This window comes from Canis aureus, chromosome 6, assembly GCF_053574225.1.
Source record: "Canis aureus isolate CA01 chromosome 6, VMU_Caureus_v.1.0, whole genome shotgun sequence".
Classification (NCBI taxonomy): Eukaryota; Metazoa; Chordata; class Mammalia; order Carnivora; family Canidae; genus Canis; species Canis aureus.
Genome location: NC_135616.1, coordinates 11469255 through 11489559, shown reverse-complemented (window position 1 = coordinate 11489559; position 20305 = coordinate 11469255). Strand labels below are relative to the sequence as shown.

Here is a 20305-nt window from a genome sequence, read left to right as displayed (position 1 = left end):
GTATTTTACTGTGTGAAAACTGTACTTTACAATGTAAAGAATAACCTATGTAAAGTAAGAAAACATTATATTACTTTGAAATTAGAAGTACCACATCAGACTAGAAAACCAGTCATTTTGCCACATACCTTTAAAAGTTATCAAAAGGTCATAAAGAATTATGGATCGTAAAGACCTTGCCCTTGCTCGGTTACATATAGAATTTGTATATAAATATATGAATATATTCATGAGCATACACGGGTATATGTGAGTGTGTATTTGCCTGCTCATCAGAATGCTAGTTGTTCTCTTTTCCATACACTGTTCTTGACCTTAAGGTGTAGAATATTTCATCTTCTATCTCATGTCATATCTAATATACTCAGACTCTTAAAATTTTTTTTATAGTTTTAAGTGTAAACTAGTGTGCATGTTAAATATTTGAATTTTGAATGTCCATTCCCATGCATATTAATCATTGTGACCAGAGTGTCAAGAGGCCAGATAGTAAAATTTGAGGCCTTGTGAGCCAAGAGGCAAAATTGAGGGTGTTACGGAGGGTATTTATATAACCATTTAGAATGTGACCATTTAAAACTGTATAAAGCATTCTTGTCTGTTGACTGTAATTTGCTGACCCCTAAATTAGAGTACAGTCCCAGTATTTAATATTTAGTGTCTAGTAAATCATACAGGCAAAAAATAGTCTCAAACCTGAATATTATGGGACACCTGGGTGGCTCAGTGGTTGGGCGTCTGCCTTTGGCTCTCGGCGTGATCTCAGGATTGGTGATCGAGTCCCACATCGGGCTCCTTGCAGGGAGCCTGCTTCTCCCTCTGCCAATGTCTCTGCCTCTCTCTGTGTGTCTCTCATGAATAAATAAATAAAATCTTAAAAAAAAAACAAACCTGAATATTGTGAGGTACCTGGGTGGCTCACTCCATTGAGTGTCTGCCTTCAGCTCAGGTCATGATCCCAGGGTCCTGGGATTGAGCTCCACATCAGGCTCTCTGCTCAGCGGGGAGTCTGCTTCTCCCTCTCCTCCTCCCCCCAGCCTGTGCACGCTCTCGTGCTCTCTCTCTGCCAAATAAAATCTTTTTAAAAGAAAAAGAAAAAACCTGAATATTGGAATGCCTGGATGGCTCAGCGGTTGAGCGTCTGCCTGCAGCTCAGGGCATGATCCTGGGATCTGGGATCAGGTCCCACATCGGGCTCCTTGCAGGAAGTCTGCTTCTCTCTCTTCCTGTGTGTGTGTGTGTCTCTCTCTCTCTTTCTCTCTGTCTCTGACTCTCAGGAATAAATAAATAAAATCTCTTTTAAAAATAAATAAACCTGAATACTGCAATACATTTTTAGACATAGTAATTTATAGAAAGTTTTTTGAAAATTAAGTATTTTATCAAGAGTGCATTTCTGAAAGCTTTAATAAGGTAATGGTCATATCTTTTGGAAGTATTGATTTTCTAGTAGTACTATACGTATTTAAAAAAATTTTTTTAAGTAATCTCTGCACCCAGCATAGGTCAAACTCATGACCCAAGATCAAGAGTGGCACATTCCACCAACTGAGCTGAGCCAGGCACCTCTAGCGTTTCTATATTTGATGCATATGCCACCCCCCTCAACTTGTCTGTGTGGAATTAGATTGAATAATGACTATCAAAACATTAACTGTGAGAGAGTGATCCAGTTCACAGAGTACTTTTACATAGAAAACTCTTTCCTGACACAAATTTATTAAAGTCAAGCAATTGAAAATTAAAATTTAACGAGCACTAGTTTTGTGCAAGGGTCTAAACTGCATTTTTATTTCATTTGTATACATTGAACAAAGTCTTGAGGCTTTAAAAATGGTTCCCAAATGTTACTATAATACAATACCTAGTGTTGCTAATTCTTCTTTCTTCAAACACTGACTTGATACGGTATCAGTTCTTTTTTTTTTTTTTTAAGATTTTATTCATTTATTCATGAGAGACAGAGAGAGGCAGAGATACAGGCTGAGGGAGAAGCAGGCTCCATGCAGGGAGCCTGACGTGGGACTCGATCCTGGGTCTCCAGGATCACACCCTGGGCTGAAGGCGGCACTAAACCGCTGAGATACCCGGGACTACCACCCCAGTATCAGTTCTTTTAATCAGATGTCTTTGGTTTCTTTGCAGATCTTCTCCAACAGTATCGTACTGCTGTGAACAAGTCGAACAGTGTGATCGAGGACCTTAACCGTCAGTTAGAGTACCTTCACACTCCTGATATGAAGAAGAAAAAACAAGAACTTGATGAACAAGAAAAGAATCTGAAACTGATCGAGCAAAAACTAGGTTGGTGCTTGCTTTTTGTTACCTGTACTTTCTCTGTATGAGGGCGGATATTTATATTAGAGTTTAACTCCAAGAAGAATGTGAATGACGCATAACCTAAGTCAACACTCTTATCCTCCAAGTCATCTGATAAATGCTTATAAGGTTTTCTCTTACCAGAAATAGTAGGAAGCATTCTCAGTATGATTAATTCTTTTTCTTTTTTTTTTTTTTTGATTAATTCTTTTTCTATAAATTAAGATACTATAATAATCCCAGTCTTTTAAAAGTTCATTTTCTGCATTTTCTATCTTTACAGGTATGACTCCCACACGGAAGTGTAATGACTCATTGCGCCATCCAGCAAAGGTTGAAATGACAGATTGTCCAATTCCTCCTAAAAGAATGAGAAGAGAAGCTTCAAGACAAAATAGGTGAGTTTATTCTGACCTCTGAGTTATCATTGGTTAGTTTATCAAAGCTTTTAAGTCATACTTGAAAATCAGCATGGGGGGCGCCTGTGTGGCTCGGTCAGTTGAGAGTCTGATTCTTGATTTCTACTCAGGATATAATCTCAGGTTCATGGGATCAAGCCACCAAGTCCGGCTCTATGCTGACTGTGGAGCCTGCTTGGGATTCTCTCCTCCTTCTCCCTCTGTCCTTCCCCATTCATGTGCTCTCTGTCTCTGTCTCTCTGTCTCTGTCTCAAAAATAATTCTAATAATAAACTTCTTAAAAAAATAAAAACCAGGATGAATTTATTCCTGATTTCTTCTTTGAGCCAGAATTAGGGGTTTTGTCTGATTTAAAAAGACTAAGTGATAAATAATGAAGATAAGACATAATTATTATATTTTCCTAGGATACTCCAGTTTTCTAAATGATTTTTACTAATTATTTGGAAATGTTTCTAGTTTATGTTTTGTTTAAAATCAGTGTCAAGATTTAAATTGCTTTTCTGTTGTTTGGCTTACCTTGTAAATACACTACATTCTGCTTTATAAGATCAGCAGTTTGCTGAGTTAGAATATACAAAACCAGTTGTATATTATTAATTTTTAAAATGCATATAAATGGTTGGTTTAGAAAATCAGATACCATTTAGATAGCACACCGAAAATCCCAGCAAAGCTACCTGCAACCTAACTCAATGGTAAGACAACTGTCCTTTTTAGATTAGATATTAGGCCATCCTTTGGAGGATAGCATGATACTGGGATTTCTTGTACATTATTTCAAAAGGTTTAAATATGGACTCTGCCTGAATAAGTGTCTCATTGACTATAGAGGAGTTTCTTTGAGACTTTAACAGTCAGAATTGGTATTCCATGCCCTATCCATCTACATATTCTACATTTATTCAGTTATTGTTTGAATGCTTATTTTGTGCTATCTGTTGCTGATGAGTAAAAGTAGCATAGTTCTTGCTCCCTCATGGAGCTCTACAGTCTTGTGCAGAAGGATAGTTCCAAAAAGTAAACATTTTCCTGTGTATGGAGTAATGTTAAGTTCTATGAAAGAAAAAAGGATGAAATGATATAAAATGATGGGGAAACTATGTTGGTTGTCAGGAAAGATGCATTTTAGAGAAAGGATGAGAAGCTGCCAGCCATATAGGAATTAGTTTCAGTAAACAGAAAATAATGAACGTTCTGAGAAAGTAGCAAGTATTGTATGTTTGTGGAACTGAAAAGATGTTTGTGTGGCTGAGGCATGGGAAGGGGAAGAAGCAAGAGTGTTTGGAGAGGTAGGCAGAAGCCAGGTTATCTGCACTCCCAAAAGAGAGAAATTTGTGTTGCTAAAAATTGTGAGAGAAAATTCCTTATCTCACTGATATCTCTTGAGTACCTAATATTGTGTCCAGATGGGGGCAAGTGTCTTGGAATTGCTGCCTTTGAATTATGGAAGAGAGATGAAATGATAATGAGATTATGAGAGAAGTGTTTCCACATGTGAGTATGTGAATGATGTATATTTATTATGAGCACGCAATATATATATAGGAACTATTAAGCTGACTGCTGAAAGTGTGTTGGGGTAGTACAGCACCAGAAGAATATTTGTAATTGGTTTAAACACAACAGTTTTTACAAATCATAAGTTCAAAATGATGCAAGAGAATCTTCACTGATGATCACTGGCAATTGCTAGGGCACCAACTCATTATTGTAAAAATTGATATATCCATATAGTAAAGACATTCTTTTTTTTTTTTTTTTTAAAGATTTATTTATTTTAAATAGAGACTGTGTGGGGGCAGGCAGAAGAAGAGGGAAAGAGTCTTAAGCAGACTCCACGCTGAGCGGGGAGCCTGATGTGGGTCTCAATCTCACAGCCCTAAGATTATAACCTGAAGTGACTGAAAGCAAGAGTCAGACACTTAACCAACTGCACCACACAGCTGCCCTTTTTCTGTTTTTTTTTTTTTTTTAAAGACATGGTCTTACTTAAATGAACTGTTTTCAGAGTAACCAAATAGTTGAAGTTGTGTGTGTGTGTGTGTGTGTGTAAGCATAAGGGTAGTATTTAATGATTCATCGGTTGCATATAATACCCAGTGCTTATTACATCATGTGCCCTCCTTAATGCCCATCACCCAGTTACCCCATCCCCCTTCCCCCCTCCAGCAACCCTCAGTTTGTTCCCGTAGTTAACACTCTTATGGTTTGTCTCCCTTTTGCTATATTTATCTTATTTTTCCTTGAAGAAAGTTATTTATAGAAGTTCTTCTTTAAAAGGCATGATAATAAATAAATAAATTAATTAATTAATTAAATTTTAAAAAATAAAAATAAATAAAAGGCACGATAAAATTGTGACATGATTTTGCCACCCCTAATAAAATAATAGATTTAGGCAATAATAATCAATAGATACTCAAGTGATTAAGTAAAAAGTTGATGGGGAAACTTAGTAATGGAAAGATCAGATTGATACACATGAATCCACTGATTGATCTTAGCAACACTAAAAGTAGGACATTTACTATTATGTGATTGAGTAGGAAATAACCTGAATCCAGTGAAGCTTCTAATTAGTGTTTCCTGAGGTTCTGCAGAAGAAGTAAGCAATCCAGAAAACTATTTTCCCCAAGATAGTGTGTAAATGGTAACCTCCTAGGTGCTTGGGAAGGAGGTTAATGCATTGCAAAGAATAGATACTGTAAGACATGAGAGCTTAAATCTCTTACAAATTAAGAACAGTTTGATTTAACTACAAGTATAGAGGAAAAAGGAAGTTAGAAACAAGTTAAATGATACCACCAAGAAGTATCAGCCAAATCCAGAATGTCTAGAATGGGACATTGTACAGGACAAATGACAGTTTTATTAATAAAATGGTTCCATAAAAGAAGGAAAGGAAGGATGAACTATTTGTTATAGAATAAAAGTGATTGAAAGGTATAAGAATCCAATGCAATGTGAAGTCCTTGTCTGGATCCACATTTGAATGTTTAAAATGACAACTTTGAAAAAACTTGAAGAAATTTTAGTATCACCTAGATATTAGCTACATTAAGAAATGTTGTGTATAACAACATTGTATATTTACATTAAAATAACTATATTATTAGAAATGTGTACTGAGGTATCAGTTAAATAACATGATGTCTGGGGTATACTCTAGAATACTGCCAGGGACGCCTGGGTGCCTCAGTGGTTGAGTGTCTGCCTTCCACCCAGGGTGTGATCCTGGAGACCCGGAATCAAGTCCCACATCAGGCTTCCTGCATGGAGCCTGCTTCTCCCTCTGCCTGTGTCTCTGCCTCTCTCTCTCTGTGTCATAAATAAATAAATACATACATACATACATACATACATACTAACTGCCTGCCAGGGGGAGTAAAAAATGATAGGATATCAAAACAAGATTGGGCAAAATATAAAACTATTGCAGCTTGAAATAGGAATTCAATATATTAATCCCTTTATTTTCATGTAGATTTACTATAATTTTTTGCAGGGTTATTTTGTTGTTGTTTATTTACTTAAGTAATCTCTATACCTAACATGGGGCTTGAACTTATGACCCCAAGATAAAGAATCACATACTCTTCTGACTGAGTCAGCCAGGCACCCCTCCTATAATTTTTAAAGACTATCCAGGTTTGTAACATCAGGGAGGAAATACCTACCAAGCAGTTCTAGACTAAAGTATATATTCTTGAAGCTGCCCTATATAGCCTCAGCATTGAATTAGCCCTAAACCTTGCAGTTACTACAATACACTACACATGTCACTAATTTGAATCCTAATTAAGATTTTGTAGCAATTCAGAGGTAGTATGGGCTAGAGTTGATTTTTTTTATCATTATGTTGTTAGTGATAGTATCATTTCCATTGAAGTCATACATGTAAATAAATCGAATGGTATATAAGATTTAGTGTTGTAATATGAGCCACATATGTAATTTAAAGTTTTCTAGAAGCCGGATGAAAAAGAAACAAAAAAAAGAAAAAAGAAAAACTGAGATTTATTTTAATAATTGATTTTTTTAACCCAGTATACAAAACATTATCATTGCAACATGTAAACAGTGTAAAACATTCTTGAGATACTTTAAATAATTTTTTCATACAAAGTCTTTGAAATTCAGAAGACAGCAAATCTTTAAGCACTAGTTACATGGCAAGTGCTCTGGAGCCACATGTGGCTGATGGATACCAAATTGGAGAGCACAGGTGCAAAAGAGAGCTTATGATGATGAAATCTTCTATCTTCTGCATCTTGATGAAATCTTCTATCCTCGCATCTTCACCCATCCATTCCCCAGAAGCAACCTTTGTTTTAATTATTTAATTTTAGTTATTCTGTTGCCTCCCTCTTTTTTTTTTTTTAAGATTTTATTTATCTATTCATGAGAGACAGAGAGAGGCAGAGATACAGGCAGATGGAGAAGCAGGCTCCATGCAGGGAGCCCGACGTGGGACTTGATCCCAGGACCCCAGGATAACGCCTTGGCCTGAAGGCAGGTGCTAAACCGCTGAGCCACCCAGGGATCCCCATCTCCCTCTTTTTTATATACTCTATCCATCTTATCCGCTTTAAGACAGCACAGGTCACCTGACCACTTGGTGTGGATGTCCATCATCCCTAGCCTACTTAATGACTTTCAGACTGAATTGTTTGGAAATGTTTTAGAACTTTCCTTCTGTCATTATATTATTTAGTTATAGTCTGTACTATAACCACAAGCAAATCCTCTATGCTTTTTTCAAAGATAGAAAGCTATAAAAATGCACACATTATTTTGGCTATGTAAATATTTAGTACTAGGCAGAGTTGTGTGCTAGGATTTTATTGACTTCTCGATAAAGTTTTAGGCCACCAATTAGGGTTCCAAATATCAAGATCAAGTGAGTCTTCCATAGTATATCAGTTTTTTTAAACATGTTAAATTTTAACTCAGTTCCTATTTAGACTGTTTCTCGGATGTTAATTTTTCTGCACTTTCTAATTTCCTTTTTTTCCTTTCACTATTTACCTTTGTTTTTTTCTAAAGAATTTATTTGAGAGAGTGTGAGCATGAGTGGGAGAAGGGGTAGAGGAGGGAAGAGAAGGAGAGAGAAAATCTCTCAAGGCAGACTGTGCTGAGCATAGAGCCTGACATAGAGCTCAGTCTCACCCTGAGATCATGACCTGAGCCAAAATCAAGAGTTGATCAACCACCTGAGCCTCCCAGGTGCCCCGTTTCACTGTTTACCTTGACCACATATTCTTCCTCCTCCTCCTACAGTGACTAGTAACTATATATATATGTAGATCTCATGGGTCTTCTTTGGCTACTCTTGGGTTGAATCCACTGTTTCTTGGATTCCTTGTGTTTCTCTCATAACTTTCTTAGGAAAAGTGTATACAAAAAAACTTGGGAGTCCTTGTGTATCTGATAATGCCATCACTCTGCCTTCACATTTTTTTTTAATTGTATTTATTTATTCGAGAGAGTGCACAAGGAGAGGGGCAGAGGAGGAGAGAGAAAGAAAGAGAATCCCAAGCAGACTATACACCAAGTATGGAGCTTGACATGGGGCTTGATCTTAAAACCCTAAGATCATGACCTGAGCCGAAACCAAGAGATGGACTCAACTGAATGAGCTACCCAGGAGCCACCTGCCTTCACGTTTGATTGAAGTTTTCTGGGGATAACAAGAAACAAGTCTAGAGTATACCAAAAGAGAAGGGACGGGGAAATAGTCTGGAGACAGTGGGAGACGGTCTGCCTGCCTGATGGAACTCAGGAACAATAGAGTGAATGGGAGCAAAATGAAAAAGGAGAGGAAACCACAGCCTAGAATATGCCAGATTTTCAAAACAAATGTTGATTTCCTTGTTTCTAGGAATCAAAGATACCACCACAAAGTTAGACAATAGTAATTAATTAAATTTTGGGATATTGGCTTCAGGTATAGTTGGTGGCACCCTTAGACACTTATCTAATGCTGGCACCTAGGGAGCTAGCAGCCTGATAGTTGGCTCTCCAGCCATGCACTTATAAAGCAGAGCCTGCTGGCTCTTGGACTCTGCTCTGCCCTGTCCCACCTAAAGTTTCCACTCAGAGGAACTTGATGGAAAAATAGTTACGATTTTTGTTAACAGGAGAAAAAATCCAGGCCAGAAGCATTCTTTTTCTTAAATGTAATTATACAGCCAAGAAACATGCATATGAGAGAGTCAACATGTGAGAGAAAATCCAAGATAAATAGTAAAACCAACCCTGGAAGCTGATTCAACTGAACTTAAAATTTTTAATTCCTACTTAGATTTTCAGGAGTCCTATTAACGAAACTCAGAGTGTATTATTAGAGACAGCCAGGATAAGATCACAGATTACAAATACTATTGCTGAAATAAAAATTTCAGAAGACTAAAGTCAAACTTCCCAGAAAAATAGAAAAAAAATATATGAAGGAAACATAGGGAACCAATTCTGTTCAGAATCCTAGAAAGAAGAAAATGGAGAAGTAAAAAATACGTGGAAGATATTTTCCCAGGGATAAATTAAAGGGTCCACTGAAAGCCCAGCACAATGACTGACAAAAGATGTGCCAAAATATATTTCATAATACAGTTTTAGAATACCAAGGAAAAGGGGAGGAGTGTAAATGTTTCCAGAGAGCAAAACAGAACCATATTGGCTACACAACTTTTGACACAGGAAGTAGACACAAAAAATTCACCATTTTTGTTTAGCTTTGTGGTGGCAGGGTTACAAGTTTTAGGTTGGGGGTGCCTGAGTGCCTCTGTTGGTTAAGCAGCTAATTCTTGGTTTCTGCTCAGGTCATGATCTTATGGGTCATGGGATCAAACCCCACATTGGGTTCTATACACAATGAGGAGTCTGCTTAAGAATTCTCTCCCTTTGTGCTTCCCTCTACTTGTGATCTCTACTTGTGCTCTCTCTCTCAAATAATATTTAAAAAGAAAAGTTTTAGGTTGAAAATTTGGTACATTCTATCTCATGGCTTTCTCCCCCTTTGCATACTATTTATATTTGGGAGATTTAAAATCAGTTTAAATCTCCATTAAAAAATTTGTTTTTAAGAATTATTTTTATTTACTTTAGAGCACAAGTAGGGGAAAGGCAGAGGGAGAGAATCTCAAGCAGACTCCTCAGTGAGCCAGAGGTAGGGCTTAACAGACTGAACCAACCACCCAGGCACCCCTAAAATTTAAATTAAGATTTAATTAGTAGTTTCCTCATCCTTAATCTCTACTAGTTCTCCATAGATCTTGAACTAATAATTCTTGTACAGTCTCGAGCATTTGAAATAAAAGTATCTTGGGGTACCTGGGTGGCCTAGTTGGTTAACCATTCTACTCTTGATTTCAGCTTAGGTCATGATCTCAGGGTCGTGAGATCGAGCCCCGTGTCAAGCTCTGACACCTGGAGCCTGTTTAAGATTCTCTCCCTCACCTTCCACTCACTCTCTCTCTCTCACAGACACACACACACACACAAGAAATGAAAGTATCTTACAGTGTTAAAATGCTGATATAGTTCATCCCTACAATTGGGAACAAATATTAAGTAGTAAACAGCAAGCAGCATGACTTTGTATTTATATGTTTTATTTTTATTTGTATAGGCATATACTATGTGTAAACTGAGATTGTATACCATGTTTCATCAACTCTAAGAGGATATTATAAAAATCACCATTTCATGAAACATTAAAAAAAAACTTTAGATTAACTCATGACATTAAAAGGTAGAGTTCAAAGATGTTAAATGTGGGGGAAAAAATGTGGATCTTGGAATCCACAAAATTTGCTTAGCAGTGGATGATTCTCTGCAGTAGATTCAATAGAGGCTTTAGTTTTCTAATTGATTTTCTACTCATAGAGTAAAAATTAGCTGTTTATCAAAAACGTGTCTTCTATTTGGAGATGGCAGATCAGGGAACTTTCATTAGAAAATTATTTAGATACATCTGACTGTTATCTGAATATATATATGTGTATACATATATATGTATTATCTATATATAATTAGATTATATAGATATAATTATATATATGATTAATATATATCTGACTATACACATACACACATCGTGTTCATCTCTATATGATGGATCTATATGGATCTATATGGATGTTTTTAAATACTTGTCCTTATTTTGTGACTTTCTGTAATCACTATAATTCTTGTTTACTTTTAAAGTAGTAATTTCATGTAAGAAAAGGGGAAAAGAAAAATGAAACTTCAGTTTTGGGGTCTAAGATACACCATTCCAAAGAACTGTGGTACGAATTGCTTAACCTTTACTCTATGTGTTAAGTGCTGCTTTTATTTTGAGGATCTCTCTCTCTCTCCCTCTCTCTTTGGCATACATGTGACAGAAGTAATTATATACAAAGATTTAATTAAATATGTTTATACTAGGGTGTCTGGGGTGGCTCAGTGAGTGTTAAACATCTGCCTTCAGCTCAAGTCATCCCAGGATTCTGGGATCAAGTCCTGCATCAGGTTCCCTGCTCCATGGGGAACCTGCATCATCTTCTCCCACTGCCTGCCACTCCCTCTGCTTGTGCTCACTCTCTCTCTGTCAAATAAGTAAATAAAATTTTAAAAATAAATAAATATGTTTAAATCAAGAATTATCTAATTAATGGAACATAGTTCCATTTGGTATTTAACCATCTAGTTCTGCTGAGGGAGTTTAGGAAAACTATGGTACATAAAATTTATTTTTTTTCCACATTGACCAGGATTATAACCAAATCAGATGTGTGAACAATTACAGAGAAGAGGAGGCCATTGGTCTCATGAAGAATGCTCTGCCTTCTGCAGCTCTGTTTCAGAAGACCGAGAGGGTGACTTACCGGACTGAGTATTTCTGGGGACAATACGATTATCTGGGCATGCGTTTCCATGTCAATTCAAATGGGACTGGAAACAGCCCTTCAATTTTATGAATCTCACGGGACAGTATGGATTTACTGGAATTATTCCAGTCATCATGCCCTTTGGTTGCAAATGTATCAGAGGAAAATGTGCAAACATTGCAGTGACTGTAAAACTGGCACATGGCATTTATTAATCCTGAAGAAAAGCATATGTACTATTTTTCAGTATGATTATCATGGATATGCTAGAACTATTTCTTGAAAACAAACCTTTTTATTGCTTCTGTGTGAATTTATTTAACAAAACTTTTTTGTCTGTTGTGTTTAAGGAAAGTTCTAGAGGTTAAGTATTTAAATGTAAATATGTGAGGAAACTCTTAATGAAGAATTCAGAATAAAAATAGAAAAAGCACAGGTATCTGGAAATTCAAATGTTGAGATACAGGGAGTTAAAATTGATGAGTGAATTTGTGACAGCAGTAGCATTTTAAATTTCTAAAGACTTATTCTGTATATATATATATATATATATATATATAAAATATGCAGCAGCAATTTTTTAAAGTATTGTTTGACTTTATTAATACTAGATGATATAGTCTCAGCCTTAATTCTACATTTTCATTATTTTGTAATTTTTTATTACTATTTTTAAAGGGTTACAGAAGTCGTACACTCCCACATTAATAATAGTCTGCTAGAAAGTTGCTGCAAAAATGTTAAAATTCTGTGTTAATTCAAGCTAATGTATGTCAATATATATGTTTTTGTGTAAGTCCAGGACTATTGGTTTGTGAACTTATTTTGTAAGGAAATGCTTTTGGTACAGTTTTGTGTCCCAGGAAATGTGTGTGTTTTTAATCCTTTCTGAATATACAGTGAGGTTAATAAAAAGGATTGTTTCTTCCCTATTAAATACATAAGTGTTTTCCTTTTTTAACATTGAAAGCTCTCTAAAAGTTACTTGGTAAAAACTATTACAATATTGATTTATCTTTATAACTGGAAGTCATTTAACTTTTGTTGAAGAAGGAAATAAATTGGCAATAATCTAGCTAAAGGAAAGAATAGATTCCTTTTAAATGACACTTTCTTACTAGTTAAATGTTAGTGCTAAAAAAAGAGTTCCAAAAAAAAGAGTTCCATCTTTCAAATTGTTTATACTTTTTACTATATGACTTATTTACAATCATTATGAAATGGGTGAGATTGTTATATTTTTAGTATGTAATTTTCTAATTATACTTGTTAGTAAAATGTTTGCATTTATATCCTTTTTATACTGTCAGAATGTCTTCAGTTCTGTCAGCTAAACATTTTCATGAAATCATCTCTTCCTCTTCATGACTGTGTAATTACATTTGTGAAATTATACGTGTTAATTTTTATTTGCATGCCTGTTGAACACTTTGTATTTCTTTTGACCTCAAAAAGAGATTGCTACTTTTCATTAACACATATAAGTTTAAATTTAGGAATAGAGAGATAGCAACATTAAAATTCATTGTAGGACATTTGGCCTTAAAATACTAATTATCGGGCAGCCGGGGTGCCTCATGGGTTTAGCGCCACCTTCACCCCAGGGCGTGATCCTGGAGACCCAGGGTCAAGTCCCACGTCGGGCTCCCTGCATAGAGCCTGTTTCTCCCTCTGCCTGTGTCTCTGCCCCTCTCTCTCTCTCTCTCTCTGTCTCTCATGAATAAATAAATAAAATCTTTAAAAAACAAATACTAAATATCTTAAACATAAGGTCGTTTCTCCAAATCTGGCTTTGTGCAAGCAGTTATTTCGTTTACAGATGCATCAATAACCTAAGTGTCTGAAAATATCTTAATTCCCTTTTGGAGAGTGATTAAATTGGTGTTAAAGAATCACCTATCCCAGTGATAAGTAATTTATAGTGTAGACAGACATTCATAATATTATGTTAGGAAGCCTAAATTCAAGAAAAAGTCCAATAATATGAAATAGATTCCCAGTATTCTGATTCTTTAAACCATGCTTTAATATAAACAAATGTGGAATAGAAAATATTAGTAATTATATCTCTGCAAAGTACTGTACTTAAATCTTTGCTAATAGCATTTATGTTTACCTTTCTCTTGTGTTTTCTCCCACACTTATTCTTAATTGTTTTTTTTTTAAGGTTTTTATTTTTAATTTATTTGTTAATGAGAGACACAGAGAGAGGCGGAGACACAGGGAGAGGGAGAAGCAGGCTCCATGCAGGCAGGCCGATGCGGGACTTGATCCTGGGACCGCGGGATCACACTCTGGGCTGAAGGCAGACGCTCAATGGCTGAGCCACCGAGGCGTCCCTTAATTCTGTTTTTAATTTTCGAAAAAAATAGAAAATTGCATTTCATTTTTCTACATTTTTATTTTAGAATAAAGAATTATGTACCTTGACTATTTACTTGATATTCCATTTGGGAAGATTTTAATTTTTTATTGGTGTACTTAAATATAATTGGAATTCAGTTTTATGCTTGAAAATAGCAGGATCAAAAACCAATTAGAGTGAGACCATTACACAGGGAGAGGGAGAAGCAGGCTGTGCTAGAAAGCCAGGGAAATCTTGTAGATATGAGTTCTGTGATATATTTAGTGGTAAGTGGTTAGCAAATTTAGTGAAAAAATTTATTTCCATGCTTGTATAAACCAGAAGTTGGTTTTGATTTGTTAGACTTCTTACATATTTCTCCTCTTCAGTAGTTTTGCAGAGTGAATTACTTCTTGGAAGAACTGACAAGTCAACCATGGATCCCTTTGTCAACTATAATGATATAATGAAAAGTCAGAAGAATCCTAAAGAAAACAATCAGATCTGTTGAAAAAGAATAATAAATTGAGCTCTGGCTACATTTGTATGAAATAGGTGCTAATTGCATAATGTTTTATATAGCAGAATTTAGATTATTCTAAATAATAATGGATGGTTACAATGGTTGTCTAGAATGGAGTGCCATTTTCATAAGACATTTATAAATATGATTACTGAGATGCTTCAAAATATAAAACAAAAAAATTGGCCTTAGTTGTTTGAAATACAAAATAATTTTTATTGCAGAATTTATGAATTCATTAATTTAGCAAATACTTATATCTGCTATTTTGCAAACTAGTGTGTCTGACCTGTGGCCAAAGATAATTGCTATCAATGAGTAACATGCTGAATAAAACATTTACATGTATATTATTTACAGAAGACACAGTACATTAAAAACATTTAAAAGATGGAAAAGGATACATCATGCAAATAGGAATCAGCAAATTTGGAGTTAGATCAATACACAAAATCAACTTAGAAGCATGTTATTAGAGATAATGAGAGACACAGATTGTTTGTTTTTTTTAAGATTTTATTCATGAGAGACAGAGGCAGAGACAAAGCCAGGGAGAGAAGCAGGCTCCCTGCAGGAAGCCCAATGCAAGACTCGATCCCAGGGCCCCAGGATCACGACCTGAGCCAAAGGCAGACACTCAACCACTGAGCTACTCAGGTGCCTGAAAGAGGGACATTGTATAATAATAAAAGGGTGAATCCATCAGGAAGATATAACAATTCTAAATGTACATGTATCTAATGACAGTACCAAAATACGTGAAGCACAAACTGACAGAAATGATGAAAAGACAATTCAGCCATAACAGATGGAGACTGTATGCCCTGTTTTCAGTTAGGGATAAAACAGCTATACCAAACACAATAGAAGACTTGAACACTATAAACCAACTAGACTTAATAGACATATAGAACATAGCACCTAATAACAATGTACATTCTTCTCAAGCACACAAGGAATATTTCTCATGATAGATCATAGACTAAAACATAAAACCTTTAAAAATTTAAAAGGACAAATAATACAAAGTATGTTCTCTGATCACAAGGCAATCAAAGTTGAAATAGATAATGGAAAACTGGGAAACTCACAAATAGATGGAGATTAAGGAACTAGATAACCAATGGATCAGAAAAGAAATTTAAAATTTCACAAAATATTTTGAGATGAGTGAAAACATACAACATATCAATTTATGGGATGCAGCTAAAGCAGTGCTTAGAGGGTAACTTAGAGCTGTAAATGACCAAGAAAAAATCTCAATAACCTGATCTTTTACCTTTAAAACTAAACCTAAGTAAGCAGGAAGAAATAGAGGTTAGGGTGGAAGTGAATAGAATGAAATAAAGACTAGAAATACAAGGGAAAAAAGTAATGAAACCAGAAGTTGTTTCTTTGAAAAGATAAAAATGAGATAACTTAGATGAAATTCCTGGAAAGACACAAGCTATTGGAACTGACTCAAGAACAAATAGACAACTGAATAGACCTATAACAAGTGTCAAGATTGAATCTGTAATAAAAACACAAAAGCCAAGGCCCAAATGGATTTACCACAATTCTGCCGAACATTTAAAAGATTAATGCCAATGCTTTTTGTTGTAGATCATATGCTATTTAATAAAAGAAATAATGAAGTTGTTTCCTTCTTCAGCATTTTCTTTAAGAGAAAAATCTTGAAATTTATAGGGATTTCTGATGTCAGAAAAACATGAAATGTAAGATTACTTAACAATTTGCATGTCTTAGTTCATGGCAGTCAGCATATGTACAATTATAATTTGCATTCCAGTTACTCAGACTGAGATATCCTTCCTCAGGTTAAATATAGTGTGAATAGGAGATCTCTTCTAAAAAGTAAGATGGAGTCTGTAGAATGGCCTCACTGAATTGGTAAGTTAGCTTTCTCCAGATTTTGGTGATTTCCCCAGTTCTTCCATGATTTCTCAGTGTTCTAGCCATCTTCTGGTAAGTCATGGTCTTCTGGTTGCCTTTTCTTTTCCCTCAAAGTTGGGCAAGTTTTTCTTTGTTTTTGTTTTTTAAGTAATTTCTACCCGCAGTGTGTGGCTCAAACTCATGACCCTCAAGATCAAGAGTGGCATGCTCTTCTGACTGATCCACCCAGGTGCCCCCCTTCCTTTTTTTTTTTTTTTTTTGTTGTTGTTGTTAAGATTTTATTTATTCATGAGAGAGAGAGAGGCAGAGACATAGGCAGAGGGAGAAGCAGGCTCCGTGCAGGGAGCCTGACGTGGGACTCCATCGATCCCTGGTCTCCAGGATCACACCCTGAGCCGAAGGCAGCACTAAAGCGCTGAGCCACCCAGGCTGCCCCCTTTGTTTTTTGATACAAACTGACAGATGCCTTTGATTTTATCTACCCACTGAATAGAGGATGCCACTTCAGGATTACACAGAATCATGAAGATATTCAAACAGTTGGAGCTTCTTCCTGTCTTTGCTTCCCTTTTGCTGGAAAACAATAGGTTGTACTAGCTGGTTTTCAGTAATGTTCAGTGGACAATAGGATCCAACGGTACATTAAAAGAATTATTCGCCATGACCAAGTGGGATTTATACCTGGGCTGCAAGGGTGGTTCAACATCCCCAAATCAATCAATGTGATACACTACATTAATGAAATAAAGGACAAGAACCATCTGATCCTCTCAATAGATGCAGAAAAAGCACTTGACAAAACAGCATTCTTTCTTGCTTAAAACTCCTCACAGTATAATTAAATATAATAAAATGATAGTTGATCCAAAACCCAAAAGATTCAACCCCCAAATTGCTAGAACTACAAGAATTCAGCAAAGTGGGAGGATATAAAATCTATGCCCAGAAATCAATTATATTTCGATACACTAACAATGAAACAGAAGAAAGAGAAATTAAGGAGTCAGGCCCATTTGTAATTGCACTCTAAACCATAAGATACCTAGGAATAAACCTAACCAAAGAGGCAGGATCTGTACTCAGAAAACTATAGAGCACTCATGAAAGAAATTGAGGAAGCAACAAAGAAATGAGAAAATGTTGCATACTCATGGAAGAACAAATATTGTTAAAATCTATGCTTCCCAGAGCAATCTATACTACTCAGTGCAATCCCTATCAAAATACCACCAGCTTTTTTCACAGAGCTGGAACAAATAATCCTAAAATTTGTATGGAACCACAAAAGACCCCAAATAGACAAGAATGTTGAAAACGAACACGAAAGCTAGGGGCTTCACAGTTCCGGACTTCAAGCTGTATTGCGAAGCTGTGATCATCCAGACAAGTATGGTACTGGCACAAAAACACGTAGATCAATGCAACAGAATTGAGAACCCAGAAATAGACCCTCAACTCTAGGGTCACTAATCTTCAACAAAGCAGGAAAGAATATCCAATGGAAAAAAGACAGTCTCTTTCACAAATGGTGTTGGGAAAATTGGACAGCCACATGCAGAAGAATGAAACGACCATCTTACACCATACACAAAAATAGACTCAAAATGGAGGAAAGAGCTAAATGTGAGACCAGAATCTATCAAAATCCTAGAGGAGAACACAGGTGGCAACCTCTTGCTAGACACATCTCCAAAGGCCAGGGAAACAAAAGCAAAAATCAACTATTGGGACCTCATCAAGATAAAAAGCTTTTGCACAACAAAGGAAACAGTCAACAAAATCAAAAGACAACTGACAGAATGGGAGAAGATGTTTGCAAATGACAGATGAAGGGCTAGTATCCAAAATGTATAAAGAAGTTATCAAACTCAACACCCAAAGAACAAATAATCCAATCAAGAGATGGGTAGAAGACATGAACAGATATTTTTCCGTAGAAGACATACAGATAGCCAACAGACCCATGTAAAGATGCTCAATATCACTCAGCATCAGGGAAATAAAAACCACAATGAGATACCACCTCACATCAGTCAGAATGGCTAAAATTAACCAATCAGGAAACAACAGATGTTGGCAAGGATGTGGACAAAGGCAAGAACCCTCTTACACTGTACGTGGGAATACAAGCTGCTGCAGCCACTCTGGAAGTTCCTCAAAGAGTTGAAAATAGAGCTACCCTACAACCCAGCCATTGCACTACTGGGTATTTACCCCAAAGATACAAATGTAGTGATCTAAAAGGGAACCTACACCCCGATGTTTAGAGCAACAATGTCCACAATAGCCAAACTATGGAAAGAGCCCAGATGTCCATAGATAGATGAATAAATAAAGAAGATGTGATACACACACACACACACACACAATGGAATACTAAGCCATTAAAAAATGGAATCTTGCCATTTGCAATGACATGGATGGAACTAAAGGGTATTATGCTAAGTGAAGTAAGTCAATCAGAGAAAGACGATTATACTATCTCACTCATATGTGGAATTTAAGAAACAAAACAGAGAATCATAGTGGAAGATAGGGAAAAATAAGACGAAATCAGAGAGGAGACAAACCATAAGAGACTCTTAATCATAGGAAACAAACTGAGGATTGCTGGAGGGGGAGGTGGGGGGATGGGGAAGCTAGGTGATGGACATTAAGGAGGGCATATGAGGTAATAAGCACTAGGTATCATATGAGATTGATGAATCACTGCTACCTCTGAAACCAATAATACATTATATGTTCATTAATTGAATTTAAATGAAAAAATATTTTTAAAAATTCCTACAGCTCAATAACAAAAAGCAACCTGATTAAAAAATGGACAGAGGCTCTGTATAGACATTTTCCCAGAGAAAACATACAGATGCACAACAGGCACGTGAAAAGGTGCTCAATAACATTAATCATCAGAGAAATGCAAATCCAAACCATGATGAGATATCACCTCACACCTGTCACAATGACAGTTTTAAATCAACCCTAAAAAAGGGAATTTAAAGATATAATAATCCTTTTTAAAAAGCAGTGGAAGTGGTACCTGGGTGGCCCTGTTGGTTAAGCTTCTGCCTTTGGCTCAGGTCATGATCCCAGAGTCCTGAGATTGAGCCCCACATCAGGCTTCCTGCTCAGCTGAGAACCTGCTTCTCCCTCTCCCTGTGCCCCTCCCTTCTGCTAATGAACTCTTTCTCTGCCAAATAAAATCTTCTTTAAAAAGATAAAAATAACAAAAGGTAGTGGAAAATCTAAATTTGGGAATAAACTGAATAAATAATAGAAAAGAGAAAATGAAGAGAAAAATCCTAAAGCAATAAGAGATGGAATAAGGTGATTTAATGACATCTTGCCATCACAGTTGGTCAGGAGTCCAGAGATCATGAGGATAAGTCCTGCTCTCAGAGCCAAGCCCTCCCCAGAATAGTGTATTTTTGACTCTTTGAATAAACAGTCAAAAAATATTTTAACAAGTATGTCGAATATGTTTTGAGCCTCAATATTAGTAAAGAATGGAGTTGGGCTATTTTTTAAGATTTTATTTATTTGAGAGAGGGAGATCACAGAGGGAAAGGAAGTGAACACAGAGGGAGAGGGAGAAGCAGACTCCCCACTGAGCAGAGGGCCCGATGCAGGACTCCATCCCAGTACCCTGGGATCATGACCTGAGCCAAAGGTAGATACTTAACCAACTGAGCCACCCAGGCATCCTGGAGTCAGACTTACAGAGTTTTCCAGACATAGACAAATGCACCATGATATTCTTAAACATTTCTGTCTCAAAGAAGCACCCAAAGCTTTTTTTCAGGATGATTTAAAGGATACAGATCCCCATTTTGCTAGGTATGCTTTTTAAAAGATTCCTCCTTATTCTGAAATGTATATATCTATTTTACATTATATTATAGATTTTATTTTTATCAATATATGTGAG

The 20305-nt window shown here is 36.1% G+C and overlaps 1 protein-coding gene across 10 annotated transcripts in view; it reads left to right on the top strand.

Annotated features, from left to right (window-relative positions):
- The window catches only part of SMCHD1 (structural maintenance of chromosomes flexible hinge domain containing 1), a 146357-nt gene extending 131847 nt beyond the window's left edge, over window positions 1-14510 (top strand). Inside the window, exons 46-50 of one of the 10 annotated variants that reach the window (XR_013381227.1) lie at window positions 2146-2304; window positions 2603-2717; window positions 4148-4235; window positions 11498-11602; window positions 14351-14510. Coding sequence is in view for 4 of the 10 variants with exons in the window: in XM_077900177.1 (XP_077756303.1) it covers window positions 2146-2304; window positions 2603-2717; window positions 11498-11522 (299 nt within the window). In the remaining 6 variants the exon portion in view is untranslated. Of the gene's footprint in view, window positions 1-2145; window positions 2305-2602; window positions 2718-2848; window positions 3031-4147; window positions 4236-11497; window positions 12552-14347 lie in introns of those variants that run through there. The other 9 variants (XR_013381226.1, XR_013381228.1, XR_013381230.1 and 6 more) reach the window with 9 other exon arrangements.
- Window positions 14511-20305: the final 5795 nt, after the last annotated feature.